The sequence below is a fragment of the Branchiostoma floridae genome, chromosome 5, assembly GCF_000003815.2.
Source record: "Branchiostoma floridae strain S238N-H82 chromosome 5, Bfl_VNyyK, whole genome shotgun sequence".
NCBI lineage: Eukaryota > Metazoa > Chordata > Leptocardii > Amphioxiformes > Branchiostomatidae > Branchiostoma > Branchiostoma floridae.
The window spans coordinates 26,686,836-26,714,444 of record NC_049983.1 but is presented as its reverse complement, the minus strand read 5'-3'; the positions used below and the strand labels follow the sequence as shown (position 1 = coordinate 26,714,444).

The 27,609-nt window shown below is 43.9% G+C and overlaps 2 protein-coding genes across 2 annotated transcripts in view; one reads left to right on the top strand and one right to left on the bottom strand.

Moving 5' to 3' along the window:
- Positions 1-7,423: 7,423 nt before the first annotated feature.
- LOC118416391 (tyramine receptor 1-like) lies at positions 7,424-8,285 on the bottom strand. Its single transcript, XM_035821487.1, has 3 exons — positions 7,896-8,285; positions 7,650-7,730; positions 7,424-7,504 (listed from the first exon to the last, which is right to left on the bottom strand). Exons 1-3 carry the CDS (start codon positions 8,283-8,285, stop codon positions 7,424-7,426), a joined length of 552 nt encoding a protein of 183 aa, XP_035677380.1.
- Positions 8,286-9,012: 727 nt separating this feature from the next.
- The window catches only part of LOC118416390, a 55,331-nt gene continuing 36,734 nt past the window's right edge, over positions 9,013-27,609 (top strand). Inside the window, exon 1 of the mRNA XM_035821486.1 lies at positions 9,013-9,055. Within this exon, the coding sequence (XP_035677379.1) occupies positions 9,013-9,055 (43 nt within the window). The remainder of the gene's footprint in view (positions 9,056-27,609) is intronic.

Here is a 27,609-nt window from a genome sequence, read left to right as displayed (position 1 = left end):
TCCATCCAAACTTCCTCACATTCTCTGACAAAAAGAAAACAGTTCACCTTTTAACATCACTAAACCCACACATAATAGAAAAAGTCGGATCTTTCGTCTTCCACTGTCTTCGAAAAAGGAGTCAAACCCAATAACCCAGGACCTAGAGGTAGCTTTTACTAGTTTAAGACTAGATTAAACACTTGTGATATTGTATTTTACACTGTTTGAATCTATGTTACCTGGAATTAGCCCACGGGCAAGAATTTGCAATAAACTTGAAGTTATATAACAGAGATCGAGTCCTAATAAATCTATCAACATCAAGACTTATGTCTTTTTTTTTTACACAATTTTGGAGTGTTTGGGATCTGTCAGAAATGTCTAAACATATGGCACAATTAATGCCTGAACAATGTGCGATGGACATCCAACAGTAATGGCACAATTTGAGAATTGCTTGCCGTGAACAGAAGGGAAGATCCTGTTAGAAATAGGTGCAATAAAAACCTTGTCTGACAGACTATTGATGTGTGTGACAAGACAGATAATTTGTCTTGAAATTTGCTACCGTAAACCTAAAATATGTGTCCTTTGATCGGACCCTTTTTTCACATCAATCATCGGTTGGCTGTTAGGCGGTACGGAAAGACAGACGCCGTTTTAAAGTTGCATGGAGACGAGTAAATTGAATATAAATTTATGTCCTCAGTCGACTACATTACCCTAAAGCTAGCTGTGCATCAGCGAGATTAGGATGTGGACGTTAGAGTAAAATTCCAGCTAATGTCAGCATGGTATGGGATCCAGAATGCATCAAGCTCCCCGGCTGTGGCGGAGAAGTCAATATTCTCCAAGGCGTGCGATTTTCCGCCGGCGGTGGTACATAAGAATGAGAAAACTTTAAGCTACAGATAGTTTCAGAAAATCTGAAATCTTGCCACAGATAATCCAACCACACCATAACTACGGCAATGATTTCCCTATTTTTCCAGACAAATCTCTAGCACTTAAAAAAGGCCGCAAATCCTGCCCCCGAGCAAACCGTACTACTAGTTTTGGGTATTCCATTATAATAAGAGTAGAGGCTTAGCTAATGTTAGCTTGGACGATCAAAAGCACCGGAAGCTGGTGTTTTGGCAGAGAATTCAATATTTTTCAAGACCATTTTCTGCCAGCGGTTGCGCTCAGAAAACCAAATATGCTGCCCTTAAGCAAATCATGGCGAGACTTTTGAGTATTTCGTCGTGCCTATAGTAGAATCTCAGCTAATGTAAGCTCTCCTTTGGGCAGAGAATTCAATATTTCTCAAGACTGTTTTTGTGCTTAGAAAGCCGGAAAACTGGCGGTTGTGCGTATAAAGGATGGAAGATCTGCCCTAAAGCAAGCCATAGCGGGAGTTCTGGGCATTTCGTCATGACTATAGCGTAATTTTAGCTAATGTTAGCATGGGCGATCAAAATATATCAAAGCACCGTGAGCTCGTAAGTACGCGCGCGCGGCAAAAAAAATTCAATATTTTTCAAGACCTGCCTTTGAGCTAACTATTGCGTTTTTGGTATTCCGACGAAATGGGAACAAAATCTGAGTAGAGCCCTATAAAAGTTCCAAACCTTCCGTAAGGGTTTTTTGACGAGAAAGGATTCGATATTTTCTAAGACTGATTTCTGCCGCGGGCGTACAAGGAAAGCCTAAAACTTCTCACCCTAAAGCAAACTTTGGCGCGAGCTTTGGCTGATCCGACGTAAGGCCATTCTGGTTTGATTCTATGGACGAGGTGCACCCTAAGCACACCAAAACCGATGCCACCGTGCGAAACAAAAGTTGGGCAAGAAAGTACTTGCATTATGAAATCTGAATGATCTCAATGTTCTTTGCTTTAAGAAGACCTCGCTCTTTAATATTCTACCTCTTTCCGATGATTTTTTCAATATACACTTGCTCATTTTGACGCTTCGTTGAAAGATTATTAGTAACTTCGCAAATTTGTTTGCAACAAACAGACAGACAACAACTGATGAACGCGCGGATGTCAGTGTGACCTAACCAGAGAAGCATCTTAGCTCTGTCGCTACTGGTGACCATCCACACGCACCAGATAAGTTTGTTACGGTGGGGTCACACCTGCGTATATATTTTAGTCCGTATGAGGCGCGCATAGAAATATCTGCCTCCACCAGGCCCCACAGGTCGTTGGAAAAATAATAGAAATTGGACAAATTCACAAACGTAAACAGTCAGACGAGTTAGCTGGGTCGCTAACCATAATTCTCGGTCAGCTTACTCATCTGGCAGGTTATGCATCTATATTTGTCCAATTTGTACTATTTTACCGCGACCTGTGGAGCCTGGTAGAGACTAAGAGCTTCAAACGCACCTCAAACGTACTTGAATATATACGCTTGTGTGACCCTACCTTTACGGTGAGGAAAAAATCGAACGTTCTCTAGGCAGTTTTTCGCATGGTGCGCACCTATAAATTTCGTTAATCGGCAAAACTACCCTGATGTAAGCTGCACAGAAGATACCGACATGATTAGACCTAAATCTCTGCTAATGTCCCCATAGATTATCCAAACGTACCATAACGGTTGGTAACGGCTAAGAACTCGGGACTCTCCCAGACGATATCCGCAGGCGGTTCCGCGAGTAAAGCCGAACAAATGGGGCATTAAAGCTGACAAACCGGGGCGGGGGGGGGGGGGGGTTTAGGAAATCCGCCGTACAGACGATCAAGATGGCCATTATTGCTGGTTTCCACTAGGACAGCGCTCTCGCCGCGCTCTCTATGCGACCTAAAATTTGACAGATGCTCAACGAATTGCTCAACGAATTGCACAGAAAAGAAACTAATTTTTTTTAACACTTTGTGTGTTTTGTTGTCCTCTTAGTCACGCTTTTACGGGTTGCATGATATACCGGTGTAAAAGTGAAGTTTACACATATCCTATTTAGGTCGCAGTGAGAGCGCAACGCGACCGCCGTCTAGTGGGAAGACGGCCTTATGGGTAAGATGTAATGTTCATATAATGTTCTCCAAGACGGTTTCCGTCGGCGTTAGAAGGTTTTAAGCTAGGCCTGAAGCACGACATAACGGGGGGGAACAGGAAATAATTAGAGCAAAGTCTCACAACTAGGGCTGGGTATCGGTACAGCGTACCGGTACAAAACCGGTTTTCCTCATTGGACCGGTCCAGAAAAACCGGACCTGAAAAAATTAGGTGGACCGGATGTTGGACCGATTAGAAAATTGACGGATTATCTTCTCAGGCATTCACACGTTTTGGCGCTTGCAGGTGGAAGAAAATAACAAGAGTGAAGTAGAGTAGACTTTATAGTACTTTCTAACAAGTTTTACAGCCAATCGTACAGGTGTAGTTGGCGTTGAAGGATTTTAAAACGCCAGTGTAAGTCTAATTCTCCACCAAACAGATTTCTTTGTAGTGAAATGGACCATTGGTATCAGTCATACTGCATCAGGTCCAGGTTCAGATCCGGACCTGGACCTAATACTCTGGACCTGAACCGGACCTGGACCTGAATTTTCTGTACCGGTACCCAGCCCTACTCACAACACATCATTCGAACGCAGCGTAAGCTCTGGTTACTGGGAAGATTTTTTACGGACAATTCAACTCAGAAGTTTTCATGTTCTTCAATACTATTTCCTTCGGCATTATCACATTTTGAGCTTGGCCTGAAGCACGCTATAGTGAAATAACTAGAGAAAAGTCTCAAAATCTAGCATTTTTCATTTTCCAACTTCTTGCGTCAGTTGTGACGTTTCAAGCTTTGTCTAAAGCCTAGAACACGCCATAGGGGGGCGTTTTCAAGAGTACTTATAGCACATTTCACCATAGCTAATCCCAATGCACCGTAAGCTCCGGTTACCGGGAAGGTTTGGTATCTTTCATTTTCCAGTTCCTCCCCCTGTGGTTGTCAAGCTTAGTCTAAAGCAAGCCAGAGGGGGTCTCTGGAAGTCCGAGTGCGTGTAAGTCCCAATCCAAACCCGCCGTAAGCTTTGGTTACGTGGAAAACTTTATGTTTTGCCATTTTCCAGTTCACCGCGGCGATTGCAAGCGCCATAACTTTTAAAAAGACAATCCTTTATACGCAACTACAGCAAAATATCTCTAGAGAGAAAATCACCGTTAGTTCTGGGAAAGAATTTATTTTTGTCCAGACAGTTTCCGCCAGTGGGCGCAAGTATAAATGCTCCGTAAGAAACATCCATCAATATAGACTTATTTTTATCCCCGTCTCGAATCGACGTGGTTTTGAAGCTGCGGATTGAAGGTTCGAGCTGCGGTGTCGGCGCCGGCAGTCAGGGGTATCGACTTTCGTGACGTCACTGGTAGGGGAACGGACGGAGGGTCGCCCCGTAAAGCCTCATTGGGTCTTTAAGGTCGTAAATAAAGTCTCAAGACTCTGGAGATTGCTGGGGAAAGATGGCTCATTCGTACGTTCACATTATGGATCAATTCTGTTTTGCTCTTGAGTTAACAGTATCTATTTTCTCTTCCTCAATCAGGTTCAGGTTCAGTTCATCCCCATCAGGTAACACTTAAGTTCCTCCAGACGACTCTGTCGCTCATGACAGACAGGAGGTCTCCATCTTGGAGGCCAACATCCTCCTCTATAACCCTCTTCATCAATTTTTCTCTTGTTCTTACTCTCGTTTGCCTTTCTTTCTTTCATTCTTTTCATTCTTTTCATTCTTTTCTTTCTTTTCTTTCTTTTCTTTCTTTTCTTTCTTTTCTTTCTTTCTTTCTTTCTTTCTTTCTTTCTTTCTTTCTTTCTTTCTTTCTTTCTTTCTTTCTTTCTTTCTTCCTTCCTTCCTTTTTTTCCTTTCTCCGTTTCCCTTTCTTCTACCTTTATGTAACGTTTACTGCTTTCACTATTTACAGTTGACATCACAAGCTGATTGCTGAAGGAATAACTGAAGTCCTATACATGCTATTTAAATAGAGAATTCGTAGCCAAAACCCAATAGAGATGTTAGAGAATTTCAACTTAGAGAGTTTATCTAAACATTGCCGGTGTACAAGATCTATAAAAACGTCCCTACCATAAGCATGATCGGTTTTACGCGCATCTGTCGCCTGCTCCATATGCTCCCTACAGAGGGTAAAGTACCATTTTCTGTCTGTTGTTGTCCTATCCATACTGTTTAGATAGCGAATTCCTAGCCAAACCCCATAGAGATGTTAGAATTTCAACTTAGGGAGTCTTTATAACATCTCCCGTGTACAAGATCTATAAAACGTCCCTACCATGAGTATGGTCGGTTTTACGCACATCTGTTCTCTGCTCCATAAACTCTCCCCACAGATGGTAAAGTACCAGTCTGCAAAGTTGTCATGCGGAGTCCACAGACAGGTAGTTAGAACTGTATTGGGCCGCACAGACTTACTTTTATGGATAACATCCTCTGCACACACCCAAACTAATGCGCAAGGGCTAGCCTGATTAAATCTCGCTTATAGCAGCCCGCCAAACATCCGCCGGCCCTCCGCGGGAGGGGCCAGTTACAGCCCTGGACAGCGGAGTTTGTGTTACACAGACTACGCAAGGGCGAGAAAAAGAAATACTGTAACTGTATTTAAGTTGGCGGGTATTTTATTTCGCGGTAGCGGGAAAAGGGACATTTCGCGGTAGCACCATGAACTGTAGTCTCTTACTGCCAAGGAAAACATTAAACCACCGCAAAAGTTTCTGCATTTACAGTATCCATTAAAAATGCCGCTAAACCACAGGACTAAACATCCAGTCCGTTATTTCTCAGACTTTAGTTTGTCTTATGTTCACCTCCAATATAAGACTGTAAGAGACAATCGTCACCATTTGATCAATACTGTTTTTATTGCTATTCTCGTTTGAAGAAGCTGTGGACCCATGTCCTGACCATGTGTGCCCTTACCCTGGAGAGCACATCCTCTGGTAAGCATAAAATTCTAATTGACCAGGAATGCTTTTGAGTGGCCACGTTTTTTTAATCGACAGAAGCGGTTGGTTCAACCGTTCGTTTGGATGCATGGATGGATGCATGGATGCATGGATCGGTCATTTTAAACAAATCCTTCTAATAGCCCTTCTGTAAGCCTGATTGCGTTATTGAATCAGCGTGGCCGACCGTCTAAGGATCTGGGTGCAGATAGCAATTTGTTTCTGCAGCCGTGGATCGTGGGTTCGCATCCCACTTGTTAAAATTTTTATTCTTTGTTAGACAATTCTCATGTAATGTTTTTTTTATAGAAGACAGACCAATCCAGTAATTCGATGTTTAAAACCTCTTTTTCATGTGATTTTGTTTAACATCCAGGCTTTCTCCAAAATACGCACCGGCCAGCTTTTTTCAGAAGCGTTCTTGTTTGAGAACAGGCAAAAAATCAATGCTCGCGCGGATGTCATCCACAGGATTGACTCAGTGTGGCCTAACCGTGGATAATGAAAACTCTTCAAAGCGACGTTCCCGTCTCCGATAAGCAGCTGCAGAGACGACAGTAAAACGGTTCGTGTCTGTAAAACTCCTCCATGCGTATAAAATGTCGTTACCGGGAATCCGCAGTTAATGGGGAAACACAGTCGGGGCTCTCTCTGGAAGAAACTGTTCTTTACTTTCTTTTAAGACCGTCTGATGATGTGAAAGTGGGTAAAAGAAAGTTGAAAGTGACTTTGAGATTATAGGATGAAGGAAAAAGTTATTACTACACGTATGATACACGCTGTTTTACGAATAGCCGGCTCTAGTTGGTCGCTTGGCTTAATGTTTTCTAGAGACGTGCCAGTTTGAAACTTGGTGGGTTGAAAAGTTGAAAGACTTATGACTCCCAGATTATATCCAAAGGATGAAGTTAGTACTAAGTACACGTATGAAATGACCGCCTATTCGACAAATAACGGAGCTTAGTTAGTCGGCTGACTTACTGTTTTTTTATGGCCAGTCTGAAACTTTTTGGAGATTCCCCGTGAAAACTTAGCTTTGTCGTAATAGAGACGGTTTTGATAAACGAACGCTCTCTACACGACGTAGCGCCCGCCGAAGTCCCACCCCCACCTGACATACCGTCTGACGAAGTGCCCGGTACCCGACAGAGCGCCTGCCCGAAGCGTCAGGTACCTGACAGAGCGTCTGACGAAGCGTCCACCGAAGCTTCACCTACCGAACAGAGCGCCAGTTCGAGACAGGGCCAACCGAAGCGTCCGCCTAATCGCCACCTACCTGACATGACCCACAAGCCCGCGTACCTGACAGCTGACAGTGCCTAACAGAGCGCCACCTACGTGACACAGCGCCAGCCCGAATCGCCACTCCTCGGCCAGGATGTAGGCGGTGCTCAGCGACATCACGCCCGTTCCAACCGCCAGGTCCGACACGTACCTAACACGTACCTAACACGTACCTGCCGCGTACCTAACACGTACCTTACACAGCGTCACGTACCTAACAGAGCACCAGACCGAATCGCCACTCCTCCGCCAGGATGCAGACGGTGCTGAGCGACATCACGCCCGTCCCCACTTCCTGGTCCAAGACGTACCTAGCACATACCTAACACGTACCTAACACGTACCTAACACGTACCAAATACGTACCTAACGCGTATCCAACACGTACCTAACACGTACCTAACACATACCTTACACGTACCTAACACAGCACCACGTACCTGACAGAGCGCCAGCCCGAATCGCCACTCCTCGGCCAGGATGTAGGCGGTGCTAAGTGACATGACGCCCGTCCCCACTTCCTGGTCCAACACGTACCTAGCACGTACCTAACACGTACCTAACACGTACCAAATACGTACCGAACACGTACCGAACACTCACCTAACACGTACCTAACGCGTACCTAACACGTACCTAACACGTACCTAATACGTACCTAACACGTACCTAACAGCGTCACGTACCTGACAGAGCGCCAGCCCGAACCGCCACTCCTCCGCCAGGATGTAGGCGGTGCTGAGCGACATGACGCCCGTCCCGACCACCAGGTCAGACACCGCCAGGCTCACGATGAAGAAGTTGCTGACCGTCTGCAGTTCCTTGTTGGTCCGCACGGCGTGCAGCACCATGGCGTTGCCGACGCAGGTGACGAGGCACAGGCAGGCCAGCACGATGCCGAGCGCCGTGTCCTTCCACACCGCCGTGGTGGTGTACCTCCACAGGCGGCCGTCGGGTGCGAGGGCGCCCGCCGGCCAGGCGTCCGGGCCCCCGGTGGCGTTGCACGGGAGCAGCAGCTCGAGCGCGGAGCTGCTGTTAGCGCCGGCCGTCAGCTGGCACGTAACGTTGAAGGCCATGATTCACACTCACTCTAGTCCTCGCGTCAAGTCAAGTTCTTATACACTCGTCTTCTCTTCAAGTCAAGTTCTTAAAAGTCGTCTTTTCATGAAAGCTTTTCATGAACAATCTTCTGTCAAAGGCAGCGTGGTTATGAGTCATTCAGCCCACCGAAACGCCGACACGTGAACTAGACCTACCAGCCGAGTAGGCGTGTTTTATCTGTCCGTGTCCTCCTGAGGGTAAACCCTCCTTCTACGTCACCACATCACGTGCAAGCCACGTGATCGCTCATTCACACACACACACACAGGGGATGAACCAGGGGATTGCCACGGTGCAAGTCAGACTCAGCGCGTCAAATTTTCCCGGCTTTACGGATGGCTGGAGCAACCCGCAATTTCCCAACTAGATCTCTTTCTGCATATCAATTCACAGCTAGGATACCAAACTCTCCCCCCCCCCCCAACAAGATTTCTCCAGTGTCACTGACAACAGACAGTAATTGGTTGTCTGAAACGTCTGACTGTTTCCAAAATCATATCCAGTTGCTTGAGTAATTGCTTTTAGGCGTAACCCGCAATGTCGTTTCCCAATTCTGGCTGGTGCTAGCCCGAGCTAAGCCTGCGCCCCTGGCGGCATGTATCACCCACAGCGCCGCATCATTCCTGACAAGTCTTTATTAAAAGTCACCACCTCCGGGAATGTTCCGGGAATGTCGAGTCAGGCACTTAATCCGATTACACGATGGATGGGGCGGGCTGCGATATGAGCTGTCAGACCCGAAGTGGTGAGTAGCCCTGGTGAGGTGTGCTGCCGGTGGGAAGTGTAATCACGCCGCGCTATTTCCGGGCCTGATTAGGGATGTGTCAGTCCGCCTGTGGGGAGGTCAGGAGGATGTTTCACCGGTTACAGCTCATAGCAAGGTCATCATTTGAGGGAAAGTTGGTGATATCTTGTGAAGAGTCAATCACTTGTAAGCTTTGCTCCTCCCACCCTTTGCGAATACACGATGTGATAGTTCAATTATAGATTCCAGAATATTATCTTAGGGCCAAATTTGCATGACATACACAGTTCCTCAGGACAGAGACTGTTCTAATTGTTGAATCGTTTCCTATCGATTTCCGGATGAACTTTTCTTTTTTTTCGGCTCAATACAAAAGAACTCTCAAATTTTTGTTTGATTTAAGTCTTCCCGTTTACCCACACCGGTGAGTAACCCTTCTCAGTCCGTATAGACCCATACAGGTGAGTAACCAACCCTCCTCGGTCCGTACAAACCCACACAGGTGAGTAACCCTCCCACACGATGTGCTGAGGTCAGCGACCTGCCCGGTTGCTGTATAAAACAGATAGTCCGGCTCACCAACACTTTCAGAACGATTGTAGTCCGTTAATAAAAATCCCTGCAGGCATCACGACAAACACTTCCAAGGAGCGACCCCTCATCCACGCCGCCTTAAAGACTCCTTTAGATCGTCTCCGTTATTGATGAGTCAATCGGAGAACAATGATGGCCTCGGGAAGCCGCCGATGCTTCTTCCCAGGATCAGAATCCGTCCCTGTCGGATTTCCTTCCGCCCACGTCGCAACGTTGCCAGATCGCTGGGGAACGTTTCCGCAAACCTGTAAGGAGGGAAATCGGAGAGATAATACAATCAGCTTTCACTGGGAAATCGAATCATGTTTCTCCGTGTCCTTTCTTTATATCCCCTTTTCAACAGGACGGCACTCTCGTCGCGCTCTCTCTGCGACCTGAAATTTGACAGATCGCTCAACGAATTGTATAGAAAAGAAACGAATCTTTTTTACACTTTGTGTGCTTTGTTGTCTTCTCCGTCACACTTTTACATGCTGTATGATATACCCAGTATGAAAGCGAAGGTTACACATATCCTATTCAGGTCGCAGTGAGAGCGCAGCGAGATCGCTGTCTAGTGGAAAGGGGGCCTGTGACTACCACCAGGGGAAACTTACGACTAGAGAAAATCGATTTTAGACCAGCCGACATGGCGATATACATAAAGAGTTATCCTGATTTGTCTGACTACATTGTGTAATACAATCGGTCATGCACATGGCATCGCATAAAAGCGTCGTCAGAAATTAAGTTTGAGACCACATCAGCCGGAGTTTCGATTATTTTCTTTTCAATAAAGGTAATGAGGTTGACATGGGTTTTATATTTGACGTTGACGTAATTGACTTAATTGGCTGACTATTCTTTCTGTGATCGTATTCATGTAATGCATTGATACACATAAGTGGCAACGACTACAGAAGGTATTCATAAGACGTTTGGGAGACACAAAACCAGAATATAAGAACAAATACATTTTATTCAATAACTGTCCTGCCATGTCTGAGCAGTAGACAGTCATTCAACCAACAAATGCAATTACAGCATAAGCTACATGCATAATACATACAGCTACATACATCGTCGTAAATTAAGTTTGTGAACACATCAATTAAGTTTCAATATGCCAGCTTGTAAGATGCCTTTACTCCAAGCTCAGGGACTTGCCAATTTGATGCCATAAAGTTTTAATATACCAGCTTCCTTCAAGTTCATAAGGTTAACATGTTATTTTAACATGTAGATATCCATTCAACTAACAAAATACAGTTCATGCTTTAAGTGTGAAGAGAAATAAGTTTGAGAAGAGATCAACAAAGTTAGATACGCCGGTGTGTAAGGGCCCTGTGCTTCAAGTTCATAAGTTTTTAGCATGTAGATAGATTTACATTAAACTAGCAATTATAATCGGTTAGATGCACATGCTTCAAGTGTCAATAGGGCTTAGTTTGAGAACAGATTAACAGAACTAAATACGCCAGTGTGTAAGGGTTGTTCAAGTTCATGATATAAAAATGACTTCTTAGCATGCAGATATCAATTCAACTAGCAATTACAGTCGCATATAGGTTGGATGCATATGCTTTAGTGTCAAGAGGAATTAAGTTACAGAACAGATTGACAGAATTAGATACGACGGTGTGTAAGGGTCCTTTGCTTCAAGTTCATAAGTTTTTAGCACGTAGATATCCATTCAACAAGCAATTACAATCGGTTGGATGCATGTGCTTAAAGTATCAAAATAATAAATCGCTTCCATACAGATAAATACACCGGTGTGTAAGGATCCTTTTCGTTAGGTTTATAGGTTGGATGAATATGCTTAAGTGTCAAGAGGACTTAAGTTACAGAACAGATCGACAGAATTAGATACGACGGTGTGTAAGGGTCCTTTGCTTCGAGTTCATAAGTTTTTAGCACGTAGATATCCATTCAACAAGCAATTACAATCGGTTGGATGCATGTGCTTAAAGTATCAAAATAAATCAAGTTTGTGAACGCGTCCATACAGATAAATACACCGGTGTGTAAGGATGCTTTTCGTTAGGTTTATAGGTTAGATGCATATGCTTAAGTGTCAAGAGGACTTAAGTTTGAGAACAGATCAACAGAGTAAGATACGCCGGTGTGGAAGGGTCCTTTGCTTCAAGTTCATAAGTTTTTAGCACGTAGATATACATTCAACAAGCAATTACAATCGGTTGGATGCATGTACTTTTTGGACGCAAGTAAGTTGGTTGGATGCAAGTATTAAAAGAAATTAAGTCTGCGAACACGTCCATATAGATAAATACACCGGTGTGTGAGGATCCTCTTCTTTAGGTTTATGAGATCAAAATGACTATATTTAGCATGCAGATATCCATTCAACTAGCCATTAAAATCGGTTGGATGCATATGCTTAAAGTGTCAAGAGGAATTAAGTTTCATAACAGATCAACAGAATTCGATACGCCGGTGTGTAAGGGCCATTTGCTTCAAGTTCATAAGTTTTTACCACGTAGATATGCAGAAGTTTATTTGCAAGTTCGTGCCCTAGGCCTAATTGCAAGTACATAGTATAAACATAGTAGATATACATTCAACAAGCCATTACAATAGGTTGGATGCATGTGCTTAAAGTGTCAAGAGGAATTAAGTTTGAGAAGACATCAACAGAGTTAAATAAGCCAGTGTGTATTGGTTCTTCAAGTTCACGATATCAAAATTACTTTTTAGCTTGCAGATATCCATTCATCTAGCAAATAAAATTGGTTGGATGCATGTAATTAAAGTGTCAAGCGTAATTAAGTTTGATAACACATCAATAGAGTTTGTACATGCCTGTGAGGTCCTTTGCTCCAGTTTCATGCGATACATATGGATTTTTTGTCATGTAGATTGTAATTCGTGGCCACACTGTATTGATTGTGCCATGGAACAAGATTGGGAACAAGGGATCAGGCTATGCGCATGTCGATCTTAGCTTGGCTTCACAGCGTGTATTGTATGTTGGTATTGGTATTGTGGAGCTAAAAATTGATATTGTATAGTCAATTATTCATATTGTATAAACAGATATTGATAAATAGATAAATATTGGTACTGTATGGCATATCATTCATATTGTATATTATTAATCAAATATTAATATTTTGTGTAGATGAATATTGGTACTGCATGGTCAATTATTCATATTGTATAATCAGATATTCATATTATGTAGATAAATATTGGTACTGTATGGTCAATTATTCATATTGCATAACGAGATATTGAGATTATGTAGATAAATATTGGTACTGTATGGTCAATTATTCATATTGCATAACGAGATATTAAGATTATGTAGATAAATATTGGTACTGTATGGTCAAGGCGCAGGATTAAAGGGAAACATTTGGGACAAACTATCGAACGGGGATGACAATGTTAACGATTCAGATTCAAAAGTGGAGGGTACAAGGAAATGAAGCCGCTTTGCACTACTAGTAGCTACTGTGGTAAGTTGCTGTTACCTGCTCATTCACTTTGGCACTTGTCACTTTTCGCTGTGTTTGAGGTCGTTAGACATAAGGTGGAATTATGTGTGTATTGCATACCGACGGGTCTACAGGAAAACTTTCTTTTTTTAAATTTTTTTTTTAATTAAAAACAACAACAACAATGGTACATTTGTCACTAAGACTAGTGTTTGTACAGTCGAGTACTATTGCACATGGAGGGATAACATATACTGGTGTGTCTGGACGAATAACATGTGTAACTTAACATGCAGTACATGGGCAGTGAAACAGTCAGGGAAGACAAATACATGTAGTACATTTGTCAAAATACAAGGAATATGTACAGTCTGTTATTACACTATGATCAAACATGGAGTAGTCTAACAATAGGTGGGGTTCACAGGAAAACTTTCGGTTATTACTTTTAACCTTTGCGTTTTGTCCTTGTTACGACCCTCCCACTGTCACATATTCGGCGGCTCCTCTCACGGTCCGCTTCCCGTCTCCAGGGCGTTGCTATGACAACGGCACTGACGTCATCAGCCCCCCCCCCTCCCGCGGCAGGAGATGTCATTATTAGGGGGAAGATTGAGGGAAATGAGGCGCGAATTTGCCGCTCCGTCTGCCTTAATCTGACACCTTATTTCACGCTCCGGCCAGTAATAAGCACCACCTCTCACGATCCGGCGATATTTGACGAAGATGAGTTTTCGATCAGTTAATACAACTTTCCCTTTTACCCCTGGGGGGTACGCCGTGTGCGGTCCATCACACTTTCACTTTCTCGGCCCGTCAGTTGGCTCTGGTTGGTCGTCAGCGCTAAGTGAGAACGTCTTGGAATGAGGTTTGAAAAGTCAGTCGTGCTGCAGGATTGGGCTGGATTACCCTGGGGGCGTTTACAAGCAGGAAGATATCAGAATCGCGAAAGGGCAGGAGTCACGGTTATTGTTGTGGGAAGTGGGATATAGCTGATCATTGCTGGCGGGAATGCCAGGGGGGGGGAGGCTTGCATTTATAGGAAAAAAGTTTGGAAAGTTCTTATTATTACCAATAATGGTAGTTGGAATTGCCAACTTAGATGGTGAGTTTGTAACTTACCAGAAGTTTAATAAAAAGGGCTCTGTTGTAGCTCTCCTGAGGTATTTTACAAACTTCCAGTCACCTTTGACCCCCATGACGTCACCTTTGTGGACCAATAGTTGCTCATTGCTGGCGGGAATGCAAGAGGATGAGGGTGCTTTTATAGTTAAAAGTGTCTGAAGTTCTTTGAAACGTTCTTATTATTACTAATAATGGTTGTTGGAATTGCCAACTTAGATGGTGAGTTAATAAGTTACCAGAAGTTTGAGAAAAAGGGCTCTGTTGTAAGTAGCTCTCCTCGGGTATTTTGCAGACTTCCAGTCACCTTTGACCCCCTTGACGTCACCTTTGTGGACCAATAGCTGCTCATTGCTTGCGGGAATGCCAGAGGATGAGGGTGCGTTTATAGTTAAAAGTTTCTGAAGTTCTTATTACTAATAATGTTAGTTGGAATTGCCAACTTAGATGGTGAGTTTATAAGTTACAAGAAGTTTGATAAATAGGGCTCTGTTGTAAATAGCCTCCTCACGCATTGCGCAAACTTCTAGTCACCTTTGACCCCTTTGACATCACATTTCTGGAAAATTGTGAACCAATCAACAGAGAGTGGACCCAGTGCCAGGTGAAGACTGGAGAAGACGGCCAAAAGTTGTATGGTGCGTTTTGGTATTGGGTTTACAATATAAACTTTTCAATGCGTGTTCTATCCAAACAGATGGTCTTTCACTGTAATGCATTTCTTTTTGCTTGATATTATTTGAGATTGAGATTAACCACATTTTGTGGAAGGATTGAAATAACATGTGGCTATTAGCTTGTCAAGAGCTCAACACGGAGCCCAGACTGTACAATTTGATCCAATCACACTGGGAAGGGCCCCTACTCCTTCTGATAAGTGTGGTGGGTACTTTATCATGCTCGAGATATGACTCTCGTCAAACTCTTAAACCCCCAGCTTGAGGGACAGGTTTGGAGAAAACTCAGTTGTCCTTAAGCTGAAAACTACTTTTTTTTGTTCTACAAATCTCCTTGGCCTGCTGGAACGCACGTTTTTCTGGGACGCCTGCCAGTTTCATTAGTAAGGTTCAGACAGTGAGATGTGTACAGCTGGCAGGGTGGGGCTGTAGGTAATAACGCCGGGCAGGCTGGCCAGACAGATAGGGTCACCTGCCGCCTCTCAGCACTGGGGAAAACTTCATTATCCACAGGCTGAGGCGTTCTTAAGGTCAATCACAGTACTACAGAGTACAGAGGCTATTCTTTAAGCCAATGTGGGCCAGGTACAAAAAAAACAGGCTTATATGTATTTGTAGAAGTATTTGTTAGGCTGATGAATACGATTTTGAATTGTAATGTTGTTCTGCAGATTTCTTATAGTTGTTTTAAAAGACTGCCGGTTTCATTAGTAGGGCCAGACAGTGAGATGTGTACAGCTTGCAGGGTGCGGCTGTAGGTAATAAAGTCGGGCAGGCTGGCCAGACTGATAGGGTAGTTCTGTCGCCTCTCGGCACGGGGGAAAACTTCATTATCCACATGTTGATGCTTTCCTAAGGTCAATCACAGTTCTACAAAGAGTTATGTAAGGTTGTTAAGTTGCTCACTGTTCCTCAAAACAACTGTAGGGCCAGGTATGTCGTCTGCCGCCTCTCGGCACGGGGTAGACTTCATTATCCACGTGCTGAGGCTTTCTTAAGGTCAATCACAGTTCTACAAAGACTTATGTAAGGTTGTTCACTGTTCTTCACTGGCACATCAGGAGCAGGTACAAAGGCCGGACTTACAATGTAGAAGTATTTTATGATAATTACTATTTTGAATTGTAATGTTTTTATAGTTGTTTCAAAAGACTTTTTCTTTACTTAATGGTCACCACGTAACCAAGACCTGAAGGCCACTCCAAGGTTACGTTTTACATTGCAACTGTAACAGCATCTCTTCTCCCTAGGTCAGAAACATCATGATTGAGACCAGCTCAGCTCACTAAGAGTCTTCAATAAACTTCTATAAACCTAAAACTTCTTTTTTTTAACTCCTGTGCCCTGGTTTGGTTGTATTTGGCAGGTCAGGCCCAATTGTAGGATGTGTCCGGCAGGTTATTTTCTGCCAGCACCACCAAATGCATATATTTCCCAAGAGGTCGGCAATTTCATCCTCCACTGCACACAGAAAAGAAATCAAACCCAATAGCAACCTTTTTAGATTAACAGTAGCACTAGATGACGACTTTTATTTCGCTTTACGTTTATTTCGTTACTGTATTCCATACCGTATCATTATTTTGATCATTATTGTCTTTTCATGTACCGTTGCAATTAGCCTTCAGGCATGAATTTGCAATAAAGTTATTATCATTATATGCGTGTGTGGGGCATAAACAACCTACGTGTTGAACCATCTACATAAAACTCATTTCTAACGGTAGGTGTCAGTGGAAGTGCCAACTCGCATGGACATTTTTTTAAGGGAGCTCTAAAGCAAATTGCACCCTACAACATCTATCAAAAGTGCAACGAACAACACACGGACTCCTCTAAATTCTACATGCAATATCGACAGATTGAAGAACAAAGATGGCAACAAAAACATTTTTTTGTCTCTGAAAACTGAGCTAGTTTTTTAAGACCGTCTATAACCCATGACTAACTCATGTGCCCTGGTGAACTTTGTTTCTGGGGTATTTGCCAGTTCGTGCGTGTTCATGCACCAGTTCATGCCACTATGTGACCTCCCCGTCTGATGATGTATGCGGGGTCTGGCCTGGCCACCTACGAAACTAACATGATGAAATAAATTGCAGGAGACCCATTAATAATGGTGGGGTAATAGTTTTTTTTAGCCAAGAACATGAAAAGACAGTCGGATTTTATTTCAAGTTAATTGAGGAGAAATAAGCAAATTGCGTCCTACAACATATGCAGAGTAAAACGAACAATACACTCCCATATTTTACGTGTGATAACAGACTGATCGAAGAACAAAGATGGAAACAACAACAAATTTTGGTCTCTGAAAGCAAGTTTTTTTTAGACCGTTTATAAGCCATGACTAACCCTCAGTGTGGTAGGAGAAATCGGTTTCTGGGGTATTTGCCAGATCAGGCGCAACCATACGGCTTACCCGTCTGGCGAAGTGTGTGGCCTAGCCACCTAGAGCTCTACGACACTAATAACGCGATGGAATCATTTGCAGAAAACCCATTACTAACGACAGACAGAATTGCCAACATAGACGGACAGTTGGATTTTATTCTTAAGTTTATTGAAGAGAAATACAAAAGTTACAAAAGAAATCCTCCCAAATTCTACATGTGACTGATTGAGGAACAAAGATGAAAAAAGACTCATTTTTGGTCTCTGAAAGCTGAGCCAGTTTTCTTAGACCGTCTATAACCGATGACTAACCCTTGTGCCCTGTTGAACTCGGTTTCTGGGGGTATTTGCCAGTTCAGGCGCAACCATACGACTAACCCGTCTGGCAAGGTGTGAGGGGTCTGACCTGGCCACCTACGCAACTAACGTGATGGAATAACTTCCAGGAAACCCATTACTAACGGTGGGGGGAATAGCCAAGAACATAGATGGACAATTTGATTTTATTCTTAAACTTATTGCAGAGAAATAAGAAAAGTGCATGCTGCAACATGTACAGAGTAAGGTCATACTCCTTCCAAATTCTACATGTGACTGACTCGAGAACAAAGGTGGAAATGAAACCACGTTTTTGTCTTTGAAAGTAATAGCTAGTTTATAACCCTTGATTGACTCATGTACCCTGGTGAACTCGGTTTCTGGGGTATTTGCCAGTTAGTGCATGTTCATGCACCAGTTCATGCAACTATGTGACCTCCCCGTCTGATGAAGTATGCGGGATCTGCCCTGGCCACCTACACAACTATCGTGATGGAATCATTTGTAGGAAACCCATTACTAACGGTAGGCAGAATTGCCAAGAGATGGACAGTTTAACTTTTTTCTTAGATTATAACTTTCTTTAAGAGAGCGTTGAAGCGAATTGCATCGTTCAAAATCTCTCCTTCGAGTACAATAAACAACACCCCACTGAGTAGTTCTGTACGTGATAACCAACTGACTGCATTAACGTTTTAGAGCAGAACAATGATGGAAACAGCGACACACTTTTAGTCTTTACAACCTGAATCTGTTCTTTAGACCGTCTATAACCATTGACTAACTCCCGCGCCTGACTAACAGTTGTTCTGGGCCAGTTCAGGCCCAACGGTGCCATCCACGTGTCTGATGAAGTGTGCGGTGCCTACCCTTGCCGCCTACGCATATAACGCACATGGGTCATCAACAGGAAACTTATGAGTATAAAGTGTGCTAAAGGTGAACGTGTGAATGACCCAGCGGTCAGTGACCCCTGTCTGTGGAACGGGAGGTCAAGAGTTCAAGCCGTAGGGGATTTAAATTCTAATTTGTCGGTTCTAATTTTGTTTCTGATAACAAAACTGGACCTTTAAAAACGATCCATTCGGTCCTGTGGCTTGTGTCGTCTTTGATACACCGTAAACCGTCCGCATGAGATTGGGTTATAAACACAAAAAGGTTACACCATGTAAAATGTCAGGCACAAGTCGTGTATACGTTAAAATTTAAAGCCTATTGATGGCACAACACTTACAGAGGCGCGATAGGCCAAGCGGCTATAACTCAGGGCGAGTAAAACCCTTATTGTGGAGGTTAAGATTAGGGACACAGAAACGCAAAACAACCCCGCCAAATTACTCTGATACAAGCCGCGGTGGTTGCCCCGTACATTGTAGCAAATCGGTATTGACGACGGCGTGGGGCAAACATGATTTAGGACGGAGTCTTGGACTTGATGAAGAATACTGTCAAAGACAATGTCACTAGGTGTACCAACCTTATCAGGACGGGGGGCAATATAGACTTGCAACAACCTTTGACCCATTGCTGACGTCACACGTGTGAAAGTGACGTATCGAGAGCGATTGGGTTTAGAGACCTGAAGAAGGCTGAGTAATTCAGTAAAATGAGTCCATGTTTTTATTGGAAAGAGTATTTTTTTAGTTGGAGAGTTCGAATTGTGTAAGCCTCACCCAGACGTCCCCGTAACAGCTACTTTCTAAAGGCAGTTTCGAAGACGTCTACGCTAAATAAAGTCAGGATACGATACGCAGATTCATCGGTAATTTGCTATAGGTATGGCAGCAAGTGAACCTGATTCTTTGGAAGCTCCCACCAACAGTCGTGACAGTTCCTACCGGTGACGTGTCATCGATGTTGACAGCCGTTACCGGCGATTCGTCACAAACGCTTCATCGCGCGCACGGCTAATGCAAAAGGTCGTCCTTCAATGTAGATTCGGCTGTTATATTGCCACTTTTGTATCTCTGCATCTGTGAGTCAAGAAACACCGTAAGAGGGGGGTTATCCGTACGTAGATAATGTCACCAAGATCCCACTTTCACATGACGCAGACCGATTGGCAGGCGGAGATAAGCAAACCAAACATCACTGGTCGTTGAGAGCTCTGTAAGATGATTGAGAGGTCGCTCCAAAGACCTAAAAGATCCTTGAAAGATAATTGAATGACCTTGAAGATAGTTGGGAGATCATTGCACGACCTTGTATGTGCTCAAAGCTATTGAGATAATTGTAAAATCGTTGACTGAGTGATTATTTGTAGACCTTTGAATATTGCTAAACTTTTGGACGATCAAGGGGCTCACATCCGTGGTATCCCCTCTCCTAGCTGGATAGACTGCAGAAGGCTGAGATCCCATGGCAACTTATTTTCTCAATTTTTCATCCAGCTGACACGTCTGCTTGGAGATTACTCCCTTTTCACAAAACTCCCATGTGAGTCTCCGTGGCAAGATCTCTGTCCTAATACCCCTTTCACATCTGGCCTAAATACCAGATAAAGAAATTCAAACGTAGAACCGATAGATATCCAATAAGCGACAATAAGCATTCAGACGAGTACACATATAACTTAAAAGTGAGTATTGCAAGGTTTGTAATGCTTATTCTATGTGTGTACATGTATCTTTCTTGCCTTTAGATTACCTTTAGTTGTAAATCGCACTGCATTTCAGCACATGAAGCTGATGCTGAATGTTGCAAATGAACGACGTAAAAAATATTCATTCTTTCATCCGCCATCAGTACGTCCCATTAAACCCTCCCCACGGGCCCGTTAATCCGTACTAATGGGGTGGCGTCCATCTCCATTCCTGAAGCCCTTGGGCCACATATTTGTGCACGCTACTACAGCAGAGGGCTGGTAGTGATGTGTGTTTAACTTCCATATTCTTCCTCATTTGTGCTAAGCAGAGAAAGCAGCATCTTTGGTATGACTCGGCCGTGGGTCGAACTCACGACCTACCGAATGCAAAGCGATCACTCTACCTGCTCGGCCATTGCACTGGTTATAGATAGTATCTATCAACACAGATGATGTTTCATAAAAACGTAGAATCATTTGATGATGAACGTTGAAAAATACGGATTCCTATTTCAAAATAGAGTTAGAACTCCTGCACCATATGGATAGTCTGTTTCAAACATTGACTGTACATGTGGCCGCCTCTTTTATTTACCCTCAACTTTTGCACAAGCAAGGCAAGCATGTACATGACTTTGCTTCTTAACTTGCGAGAGCGAAATCTCAACCTCCTTAACGGAGGCAGAGGTGATGGAATAGAGGTACATTACGCCGAATGACAGTTATACTGGCTAAATGCAGATACAGACAGACAAGCAGGCTGGGTCAACGGCCCGAGCTGCGGTCAAGCACCCGAGTTAAGTACGAAGCCAATAAACACTAAGACAGCCCAGCCCCCATGACGGAGATAATAATGGCGCGGGGACATCAGCAATGCCGGCTATTGTGTAGCCGTAAATGGTGAAACGAAGCGGGCAGCCAATAAAGCCCAGTCCCATCGATCATTGCTGCGCTTTCTCAATTCCATGAAGTGATCTAGACGATATTAGATTTTAACCTATGAGATAATTTTAACGCCGATACATTATTTTAATGCTATACGTGTGAATGCTTTGAAAATTGTTTTAAATGTATGATGTTGTGTAACAATATGTGACGCACGAGATGGTGTATTATAATACATCATTTGTTTTGTAAAGAAGGCACAGTTCAGCCTTTGGCTGCCACGCCGTTCTGACAAATAAACCATTTGATTGTCATGATTGATTGATTGATTGATTGATCTGGAGAAGGCAAGATTCCCGTTATCGTAGCGTAGTTAGTCTGAATAACGCAGGACATGATCAGGTAGGGAGCAAGATCTCGGGCTTCAGTCAAAGTAGTACACCGCATTTGAGAAGAAAATTATAGACAAACTAAAGATATTAGATGAATGTAACACAAAGCAAGGGCCTATAGATTACCCAATTACAGAATCAGAAATTAGTTGTCATTGTCATTGTCATTGTTAAGGCCCCCTTTCCACTTGACGGCGATCGCGCTACGCTCTCACTGCGACCTAAATATGATCCTTCGCTGTCACACTGGGTATATCGTACAAAAAGTTTAAAGTGAGACCGAAAGGATAACAAACCACACAAAGTTCTTTTCTATACAATCCGTTGAGCGATATGTCAAATTTGAGGTCGCAGAAAGAGCGCGGTGAGAGCACCGCTCAGGTGGAAAGGGGGCATAAACAATAAGCCTGAAGATTTAAAGAAATGAACACAGTCACTCTTCTCGGCAAAGGCATCAAAAGTACAGAGCCGGCGCTGTTAAGGTAGCGTAAAACATGGTCAGGCAGACAGGAAAAGGGTGAGGACCTGAATTAGGTTCGAGACGCGAGTTATCGGCGTCAGCAACAAGCCTGAGGATTAAAAGAAATGACACACTCTACTCGGCAAATGTATCACATAAACTACAGCCTTTTCGTAGCGTAAAGTATCATCAGCCAGGCAGTCATGAGGGGACAACGGCCCCGGCTTCGGTCAGAGACACGAGTTTAAAGAATGAACACACTGTACTTTGGAAGGTTTTCAACAGCACAGAGCAGGTCCTGTTATGGTAGCGTGGAACATGCATTGGCAGACAGGTTGACTGTTCCGGCTCGTACCACAGACCGTAACTCTAAGTACCACAGAGCATGATGAGGCAGACAGGATGGGGCGACGGCCCGCGCTTCGGTCAGAGACACGAGATATCGGCGTTAGGCAACAAGTCTGAGGATTAAAAGGAACGAGCACACTCTACTCGGCAAAGGTATCAAAATTATAGAGCCGGTGCTGTTATGGTAGCGTTAAGTATAGTCATGCAGACAGGAAGGGGCGACGACCTGGAAGTCGGTCAGACATACGAGTTATCGGGATGCCTGGGGATAAAAAGAATAAACACACTCTACTCGGCAAAGGTATCAAATTAACTACACCAATTTTGTAGCGTAAAGTATCGCCTTTAGTAAGGAGGGAGCAACGACCGGGGATTCGGTCAGAGACACGAGTTTAAAGAATGAACACACTCTACTTTGTAAGGGTATCAACGACTCTGAGCAGGTCCTATTATGGTAGCGTGGAAGATGACCAGACAGGTTGACTGTTCCGACCAGTACCACAGACCGTAACTCTAACTACTACAGAGCATGATCAGGCAGACAGGATGGGGCGACGGCCCGCGCTTCGGTCAGAGACACGAGATATCGGCGTTAGGCAACAAGTCTGAGGATTAAAAGAAGCGAGCACACTCTACTCGGCAAAGGTATCAAAACCATAGAGCCGGTGATGTTATGGTAGCGTAAAGTATAGTCATGCAGACAGGATGGGGCGACGCCCCGAGCTTCGGTCAGAGACACGAGATATCGGCGTTAGACAACAAGCCTGAGGATTAACAGGAACGAGCACACTATTCTCGGCAAAGGTATCAAAACCATAGAGCCGGTGATGTTATGGTAGCGTAAAGTATAGTCATGCAGTCAGGAGGGGGCGATGACCTGAGAGTCGGTCAGACACACGAGTTATCGGGATGCCTAGGGATGAAAAGAAATTAACACACTCTACTCGCAAAAGTATCAAATTAACTACACCAATTTTGTAGCGTAAAGTATCGCCTTTAGTAAGGAGGGAGCAACGACCGGGGATTCGGTCAGAGACACGAGTTTAAAGAATGAACACACTCTACTTTGTAAGGGTATCAACGACTCAGAGCAGGTCCTATTATGGTAGCGTATAACATGGTCGGGCAGGTTGGTTGTTCGGGCTGGGATTGGATTTCTCGCTCACCGATAAGCGTTAACAAGAACTCACAATGTCAATGGCCTGGGCTAAGGTCCAGGACACGAGTTATGGGAGTTATGCAATAAGCCCGAATTCGAAGATTAAAAGAACAAACTATTCTACTCGCAATTGGCAAACCTCTGAAATGGTTAATTGCTTTCTAGAACATGGTGAGGCAGGCGGTTTCTGCGGGCTTGCATCAGAGACCTAAGCAATCCTTTAACGCTTAAGGGTAAGAAAAAAAATCAAGCGCCAGAGATACCACTAAGTAGGATTTTCAAGACATCCCCAGAAGCCCTCAGCCTGACTAGCATTATAACTTAAAAGGAATATCCGTCGAGGCAAAGGCTATAAAAGCATAGAGACGACAGCATGTCCTATTATCTTGCCACAGACCGTAAGTCTAGGTACCACAGAATGATCAGACGGGTAAGAGGGAGCAATGGCCGAGGCTTTGGTCTTAGACACTAGATATTGGCGTTAAGCAATAAGCCGGGAGATGAACAAAAGAGCATATATTCCTAAGAGGGGTATCAAGATATTAACACGTTGGAAGAGATCTGTTATTGTTTCGCTGACAGGCAAATTTTCGCTAGTAAACATTTTTCCAATGTTGGGCGTTTTAGACCCTTTTTTAAAGTAGGGGTACTGTTTTCACTATGCTACATTTGTGAAAAGTAGAGACCTTAAGTTTTGTAATGATGTATAACTTTATAGGAAGGCTCCTGTTATTGTTTTGTAGACTTGCAGATTCCCTGGACTTTGGTCAGACACGAAAGTTTTTATCATCGCCAATCTGTGGGCGTTGCGAAAGTGCAGCCGTCGCGACGAAAGTAATAAAAGTTGAGAGACGGCGTGATGACATGTCTGGTCATCGCGCAGCTGAATCCGAACATGACGAGACAGGCAGGCGGGGCGATGGTGATTAGTTACGGTGAGGCGGAGCGGTGGTGATTGGTTAAGGTGTGGTCACATGATGAAACAGGCAGGCGGGGCGATGGTGATTGGTTAAGGTGTGGTCACATGATGAAACAGGCAGGCGGGGCGATGGTGATTGGTTAAGGTGCGGTCACATGATGAAACAGGCAGGCGGGGCGATGGTGATTGGTTAAGGTGCGGTCACATGATGAAACAGGCAGGCGGGGCGATGGTGATTGGTTAAGGTGCGGTCACATGATGAAACAGGCAGGCGGGGCGATGGTGATTGGTTAAGGTGCGGTCACATGATGAAACAGGCAGGCGGGGCGATGGTGATTGGTTAAGGTGCGGTCATTTGATGAGACAGATAGGCGGGGCGATGGTGATTGGTTAAGGTGCGGTCATTTGATGAAACAGGCAGGCGGGGCGATGGTGATTGGTTAAGGTGCGGTCACATGATGAAACAGGCAGGCGGGGCGATGGTGATTGGTTAAGGTGCGGTCATTTGATGAGACAGATAGGCGGGGCGATGGTGATTGGTTAAGGTGCGGTCATTTGATGAAACAGGCAGGCGGGGCGATGGTGACTGGTTAAGGTGTGGTCACATGATGAAACAGGCAGGCGGGGCGATGGTGATTGGTTAAGGTGCGGTCATTTGATGAGACAGATAGGCGGGGCGATGGTGATTGGTTAAAGTGCGGTCATTTGATGAAACAGACAGGCGGGGCCGTGGTGATTGGTTAAGGTGTGGTCACATGATGAGACAGGGAGGCGGGGCAGTGGTGATTGGTTAAGGTGAGGTCACATATAGGTTGTGGTATCAGATCACGATTTTGGTGCCATGCGATTTTCAAGCAGTTCGTACCAGAATTAACCACGTATACATGGATCAAAAACAGTGTACCATGACAGTTGAACTTTGCAAGAGACATACATGATTGTCCTCCAAAATCGCTAGCTGTTAAAAGGTATGTTGCACTTAAGAGGAGTGGGAAATAAAGTTACTAAGGTTATAAGTTGTCAAATAAGTATCCAGAAACACATTGAAAAAGTGATATTCAAGCTCAAGTATTTCTCAAGAGCGCCCAAGTTGAAGTGGTTGAATTCAAATTGTTGTTCGAAATACTCTGTATACTATGTTACACCTGGCTAGAATTCATCTGGAGGGAACTCGGGGGGGGGGGGGTTGAAACTTTATAATGCAACTGCCGCCTTGTCTAAGCTCAAAATATAATTGGAAGTTTATTTGCAAGTTCGTGCCCGAGGGTTAATTGCAAGTACATGTACATGGTATACACATAGTGACAATGGACAGCCATAAATAATATTCTAATCTAATACTAGTGTTGGTTATTTCTAAACAGGTTGGGTTTGACTTCTTTTTTGGAAGCAGAGGGAGACGAAAAGCCCCACATTTTCTAGAATTTGTGGGTTCTGCGATTTCAAGAGAAAAGTAGCTTTCTGTTCGTCTGTCAATGTGGGGAAGTTGGGATAATACTTCGTTCTGGGATTCAGAAAAATATCACTAGCAGAATTTGAACACTCTCCTCAGGAGAACAGTGTGGCTTTAAACCGTGAAACAAGGTCGGACAGGCAGATTCCACGTCCAGACACTCAACGTTTTATTGCTAACTTGTGAGAGAGTTTTACCAGCACATTGAGGTAATCAAGATATGAATATTTCAGGCTATCAAACCGTTAAACATGGTCAGACAGACACATTTCCCTGTTTTTTTTCCAGACATCCGAGTTTTCGGTGTTAACTGTTGGTAGAGCTTCACCAGCACATCCTCTAGACTGAGTCTGAAGATTTCTGCCTTTTAAACCGTGACATGACCAGACAGACAAATTCCCCTGATTTTCTCCAGAGACTCCAGACTTTAGGGGTTTTCAGCGCTAACCAGTTTAACTTGTAAGTAATTTTCAAAAGCACATCATCCACGTCTGACATGATCAGAGTGCAGAGATTACCTACTATTGTACATGATCAGCCCGACTCGAAGGGTCAGCGGCCCGGGCTTAGGTCGTGCCACGGGGTCATCAGTGTTCTACGGGGGCTGTATAAAGTATTTGCCTTTTCAAGCGGCCGTCACTATATCACTGACAGGTGAAAACAAAACCCGAGCGTTTTATAACTTTTTCATGCCTGACAAGAAGATACAAAGCAACATTTCAATTTCAAATTATCGACATCAAGAAAAAGGCAAGCCAAGTCAAAGTCAAGGAAGTCCACCACCTCCGGATCGAAAAATTGTAAAAGGGCAAAAAAAGAGATACGATCTCAAGCCATATACGCATATAATAGAGCATTCCGGTAATACTGTACAAAACTCTATAGGACTTTAAACTGTATCCCTGTTATATACTTTGACTGACCCTCGCCTCTTCCCTCATGACCTCAATGAAAAGCGGCATGCAGGCCGATTTGAGCTTACAGGAATAAACAAAAGCTCACACAAAAGCAAAAGTCACTTTTCTACTGCTCAGCGTAAGCACCGCCGTAAGCACTATTTCTGTCCTATCTTGTTCCCGCATATTCCGGGAGCGGCGCGTGTTCCGGGAAATAAGCACCTCTCCTCCCGCTACCTCTGGGGACCGGCGCCGTAACTCAAACAAACCGTCCTTTCCTGTAGCATCAAAGCAATCAGCGAGACTTTTAATGAGCTCTAATTAAAACGCATCTCGTCATTTCCCACCCCGTGTCTTCATCACGTCCCCACAGGAAATCAGATCCTCCTCCCCGGAAGGTTGGGTTGTTGTAATCAGGTTACAGCAAGGAAATATTTGGTTACCGAAATTTGAGTCGATAGTTTGCAAGTTTCAAGGCCACGTAGGGAGCGAACAAACACATCTTTTGAAAATTAAGTTCAAAATTAGATTTGATCCCATAATATCAAGATAAAGTTGATTTTCGGTATTGTTGTTAAAGTGAATCAATCTAAAGACATGGTTCCTCACGGACCGCCCTTGGTTGGAGTTCATTAGCGGTACCAACCGTTTTACGACAAAGGAGGATTTTATGACATTTACACGTTTTGCAGTGAACGTATGGAGACATAGTAGGCAGACGCCCACATTTGATGATAAAACATTGTAATTTGAAATCATAATACTGTTATCAATTTAATTTGATTATGTTCTGTGTGTAAAAATGCCATCATGACATACTAAAGTTTATGGCATTTGAAGTTTTCTTTGTTCATTTTTACGTCATCACTGTGCAAAGTTGTGCCACGCATAAATATGTTATGAGTAGGGCTAT

Excerpts from the sequence above, each read along its gene's own strand:
- LOC118416391 (XM_035821487.1), bottom strand. The coding sequence starts at position 8,285 with ATGGCCTTCAACGTTACGTGCCAGCTGACGGCCGGCGCTAACAGCAGC. Across the intron at positions 7,731-7,895 it reads TCGGGCTGGCGCTCTGTCAG|GAAGTGGGGACGGGCGTCAT; the intron begins GTACGTGACGCT and ends GTGTTGGACCAG. Across the intron at positions 7,505-7,649 it reads TCGGGCTGGCGCTCTGTCAG|GAAGTGGGGACGGGCGTGAT; the intron begins GTACGTGGTGCT and ends GTCTTGGACCAG.